Source organism: Sciurus carolinensis, chromosome 3, assembly GCF_902686445.1.
Source record: "Sciurus carolinensis chromosome 3, mSciCar1.2, whole genome shotgun sequence".
Lineage (NCBI taxonomy): Eukaryota > Metazoa > Chordata > Mammalia > Rodentia > Sciuridae > Sciurus > Sciurus carolinensis.
This window is the reverse complement of record NC_062215.1, coordinates 18004349-18009430: the sequence shown is the minus strand read 5'-3', so window position 1 is coordinate 18009430 and position 5082 is coordinate 18004349. Positions and strand designations below refer to the sequence as shown.

The 5082-nt window shown below is 52.2% G+C and overlaps 1 protein-coding gene across 1 annotated transcript; it reads right to left on the bottom strand.

The window, feature by feature from the left end:
- Positions 1–64: 64 nt before the first annotated feature.
- Positions 65–3786, bottom strand: LOC124981015 (uncharacterized). Its single transcript, XM_047547171.1, has 7 exons — positions 3125–3786; positions 2960–3006; positions 1967–2110; positions 1457–1528; positions 1258–1378; positions 570–1069; positions 65–198 (listed from the first exon to the last, which is right to left on the bottom strand). Exons 1-7 carry the CDS (start codon positions 3358–3360, stop codon positions 65–67), a joined length of 1254 nt encoding a protein of 417 aa, XP_047403127.1. The 5' UTR covers positions 3361–3786.
- Between the last annotated feature and the right edge of the window lie 1296 nt (positions 3787–5082).

The following is a 5082-nucleotide window of genomic DNA, read 5'->3' as shown; positions in this document are numbered from 1 at the left end:
AAAAAATCTGCGTCCGCTCCATGCCCACTCCCATTACACACAGCTGTTTCGCTCGGCAAACGCTTTACTTGTACAAGCTCCTCACAGTTTTCTGCAAAGAGGCTGGCGAAGGGGAGAAGGGTTGCTTCTGCACTAGAGTCGCAGGGGAGGGAGCCCGCTTCGAGAGGCGCATTTGCTCCAGCGATTCGTCCACGTACCCTGCGGGAGGGCGGAGGGGGTGTGTGGAGCGTGAAGCCAGCAGCTGGGAGACGCGGAGACTCACAGGATTAGCGCCTCCCGGTCCGCCTTCCGGCTGCCCCCAACTTCCGCTGCGGCCTTCGTCTACCTGGATACCTCGCCCCCTTTTCTTTTGCCGGTACTACTTTAGTCACTCCTCCCTCTGCGCCTGCGCCTACCCCGACCCCATTTCTTTCGGTCTGCTCCCACTCTTCGCCTGCCGCCCGCCAGTCCCGCCGCATCTGCTGTCCCGCCTCCGCCCCATCTGCCCTGTCCTGATTCTCTCCAGCCCGCCCGCCCCTCTCCGCCGGGGTCCCTGTTCTGCATCGATCGCCCTGCGCGTCTGCTCTCACCTGGGCTGACAGGTCCCAGGTTGGGCGGGAGCTTGGAGCGGCCGGGCTGGTGAGGCTTGGGAAGGCGGACGTCTGGGCCGGGGATTCGGCTCCGCGTCTTGCATTCTGGCCTCGTCCGCCCGGCCAGTTTGGGCATCTGAGAGTAGGGGCAGCGCGCACCTGGGGCGGGCGCCCGGGAGGAGAAAGAGGGGACAGTGCGGGGAGTGGGTCCTCGGAGGCCAGAAATGGGGGTGGGGACTGTGTGTGACCGAGAGTGTCCCCTCTCTCGCGGTCCCCAGCCCCGCGCCTCGGGCCCCCGCCCGCGCCCCACTGGGCGCGCACCCGCTTTGTACAGTGTGTGCAGCGAGCGCGCTAGCTCAGTGTTGGAGAGGCCGCTGACGCGCGCCGCCTGACAGAGGAAGTTGAGGCCAGCGTGAGCGCGCGAAGGCCGGCCCTGGCCGCGGGCCCGACCCTTACACCCCGGGTTCAGCTGCAGAGTCCTTTGCTTCTTGAAGTAGTAACTTGAAGGAGAGAGGGTAGCCGTTTCAGACAATGCCTCCTTCATTCTCTCCATCTCACAGGTGGGGAAACCCAAGGAGGACAGGAAGCCACTTTTCTTAGACCTGGGGCGACTTGGGAACCAGGAAAAGGGCCCAGAACTCAGGGCTCCTATCTCTGGGGCTTGGGAGCTAGGGATGATTGTGCCCACCTCATCACCTCCTGCGCGGACTTGGAGGGCACAAAGCCCTGGTTCAGCAGCTTGAACAGCATCTCTATGAACAGGGTCTTTAGGCTCCGGTGGTCACAGACCCTATGGTTTCTCACTTGCCCTGGAGACAGCAAAATGAGGGTGAGGAGGGGCCTCCCCAGGCCAGGCCCACCCCTGCCACACCAGTCTCGCTGCTCACTTAGGCACTGAACCAAGTAATGGTTGTCAGTGAGGACACCCAGGAAGTCTTTGAAGCTTACGATTCCATCACCTGGAAAGAGAGAGGAGGTTCCCATGTGTGATCTCAGGGTTCCCACGTGTGTGGTTAACCTTGATATCTGTCCCTCTCCACCCTTAGCCTTCCAGGATATCTTCAAATTGTTCAGCTGCAACCCAATAGGTACATGCCCAGCATGAAAGTTGCCCTGTGCAATGTGGGTATCCAACTGGGTCCACAGGAGAAGCCAAAGGTAGACCCTAGTTTGGGTAGGGGAGAAATAACCCTTGCTTTGGGGCAGCCACATATCAGGATAAGAATTAACTCAGCAGCAGTGTTTGAAGGCCATGAGATAGTGGTGATGAGGGCTCTTTTCCCAGAAGAGGGAACTTTAAAATAGAACCAGGTAGGAATTTTGTGGGCAGGGGTAGCATTCATCAGGAGACTACCTGGAGGTGGGAGAGGGTAAGAGAGCAGGCATGGGGCACCCACCATCCAAGTCTGCCAGCCGAAGAGCCTCACACATCTCCTGTGGGCCCAGTTGGATATCCACATTACGCAGGGCAATTTTCATGCTGCGCATGTCCACGGTGCCTGTTGGGCTGCAGCTGAACAGTTTGAAGATATCCTGGAAGGCTGAGGGTAGAGGGGAGCAGTCAGACAGGTGAACAGCACACATAGGAACTCTGAGCCCTGAGATCTGCCTATTGCAGTTATGGTGGAACTGGGCTACCCCACTCCCCTGGGCATTTATAACTTTTAACACAAAGAACAGTAGTGGCAGTTGGGTATTGGCGCATTAGTGCCCATTCAGTCTTGAAATCCAAACATAAGTTTTGGACATGTTTATATAAAAAGCATTTAAAACTGATGTTCAAGGTCACACCTGGCAGTCTGACTCTCTAACTATGATGCTGTGGAGCCCCTGCTGGGGCCTAGCATATAGCAGGCACTGAAAATTGATGTAGAAAATGATTCTGCTTTGAGGGACCCCTGCCAACACCAGGACATATCTTTGCCCTCTGTGTAGTCTGCACTGGGGAAATGATCCTCACCCCCACCCCACAGCCTAGACCCTGAGCAGCAGGGGAACTCATTCTTTTTTTCCATCCTGTCTCCCTCTTTCCCTCCTCCTTTCCTTCTTTTCATTCTGCCTAACTGTCCATTTGTTCATCCATCCATCCATCCAAATACCATCATTTACCTATCCACCAATCCATCTAGTTTTCTTTCTCTCCTATATGTGCTATGCGCACGCGCGCGCACACACACACACACACACACACACACACACACAAGGGCCAGGCACATCAGTGAAGACTGGTCTGTAGAGATGAGCAAATCATATTGGCAGGGAAGGTTATAAATTCTGGCTTCTTGCAAGGTTTACAAGAATTAACCCCAGCCTCAGGGCAGGCAACCCCTTGTAGTTCTGCCCTGAGCACCCCCTAATTTCCCTCCCTATTCCCAACCCTAGGCCCTCACCTGTCAGCTGCCGGGGTGTCAGGGGCAGTAGGTTCTCGTCTGTCACGCTGCCCCAGGGGGAAGAGGTTGGACAGGTCTTTGCATCCGCTGCAGAGAGATGCCAGGGCCAGGGAGGCCTTACCCAAACCCAGTGCCCCAGGTGTGGCCTCCAGTCCCCACCCTCACCTCTGAGTTTTGGCTTCCGGGCCTGACCAAACTGAGTGGGTAGTCACAGGGCTCTTGAATTCTCTTGTCCTCTGTGTAGTCGGCTCAGTCTTTATGGCTATGGCTTCTGGTGGCTCCATCTGGGTCATTTGGGCAGTATGCAGCTGAGACCTCCCTTTCTGCATCCTGTTGGACCGCTCCTCTCCTGGATCTCGTGTGAGCAGTCTTCGAGGCTTCTGTGGAGGCCTTAGAGGCATGGAGAAGACAGGGCAGAGGGGTCCAGGCCACTGGAGTATAGACTCCAGGGCATCTGGGACCAGGCCTTTGGGTGTGCAGAACTACCTCCTCCCAGCCTGTACCCACAGCCCTCCCTCCAGGAAGTTCTGAGAGCAGAGCTATGGCAGTGATACCCCCCCACCTCTCGTGAGGGAGGAGGACCCTCCTCCAGCCCTGATCACCTGTACCTTTTCTGTGTGGATGGGGATCTCTTGGTCTTCTGCCTTCTTCTGCCTGAAAGGCAGAGTCACATGCTCTGAGGCTGCTCCAGTGCCCTAAACCTACAGCCCCCAGGCTGCCTTTCTGGTGGATTTTGTCTTTGGCTGGAGATACACGCTCTCCCTCACCAGAGATCTGCTTCTCCCTGTCGGGGCACCTGCTGCTTTATTCTTCTGAGTTTTTGCCTTCCTTATGACATATGAACTGTGACTCCACTCTGGATATTAAGTCAGGATGGCAGAGGCCCAGAGAAGCAGGTTCCAGGGGCCCAAAGCCAGGAACTGGGGGGGTGAGGTGAGCCCAATATAGACCTGTCTACCATATTTTAAAAAATATTCCATGAAACCTTAACAAATTTAAAGGAATAGGAATCATATAATGTCTGCTCTCAGATCACAATGGAATTAAAGTAGAAATCAATAATAGAAAGATAGCTGGGAGGCCAGGCATGGTGATGCATGCTGGTGATCCCTGAGCTACCTATTCAGGAGGCTGGGGCAGGATTATAAATTTGAGCCCAGTTTGGGCATCTTAAAAAGAAAAAAGAAAAAAGACTGGGATGCAGCTCAATGATTGAGCACTTGCCTAGCCTGCAGAGGCCCTGGGTTCAACCTCCAGTTCTGGTGGGGAAAAGAGAGCTGAGACATTCCCCATTACTTGGAGATTAAATAACACACTTCTAATTAATACATGGGTCAAAGAAGAATCTCAAGAGAGATTTTAAAATACTTGAAACTAAAAGAAAACAAAGATACAACTCATTCAAAATTCATGGACTGCCTCAAAAACAATGTTTAGAGGGAAATTTATAGAATTAAAATGAATATTTTAGAAAAGGAGGAATATCTAAAATCAAGAAGCATGTACCAGGGCTGGGGAGATAGCTCAATCGGTACAGTACTTGCCTTGCAAGCATAAGGCCCTGGGTTTGATCCCCAGCAACGCAAAAAAAAAAAAAAAAAAAGCATGATGTACCTTAAGAAACTAGAAAAAGAAGAGAAAATTAAATTCAAAGTAAGTAGAAATAATAAAAATAAGAACAGAAATCAACAATATTGAAAATAGGAAATCAATGGAGAAAATCACCCAAATCAAAAACTGTTTCTTTGAAAAGATCAATAAAATCATTTAGGCTCCAGCAAGGCTAACAGAAAGAAGAGAGAGAGAGAGAAAAATGATGCAAATTATCATCATCATCATCATCATCATCAGCGTCCCAGGGATTGAACTCAGAGGCACTTGACCACTGAGCCACATCCCCAGCCCTTTTTTATATTTTATTTAGAGACAGGGTCTCCCTGAATTGCTTAGGGCCTCACTAAGTTGCTGAGGCTAGCTTTGAACTTGCGATCCTCCTGCCTCAGTCTCCTGAGTCTCTGGGATTACAGATGTGTGCCACCACACCCTGCACAAATGATTAATAGTAGAATGAAAGAGGGAACATTACTCTAGATCTAATGGACATTCAAAGGATAAAAAAGGAA

Coding starts and splice junctions, on each gene's coding strand:
- LOC124981015 (XM_047547171.1), bottom strand. CDS start 3,360: ATGCCTCTAAGGCCTCCACAGAAGCCTCGAAGACTGCTCACACGAGAT. Junction 2,111..2,959: donor GACACCCCGGCAGCTGACAG/GTGAGGGCCTAG, acceptor CTCTACCCTCAG/CCTTCCAGGATATCTTCAAA. Junction 1,529..1,966: donor TCGGCTGGCAGACTTGGATG/GTGGGTGCCCCA, acceptor CTCTCTTTCCAG/GTGATGGAATCGTAAGCTTC.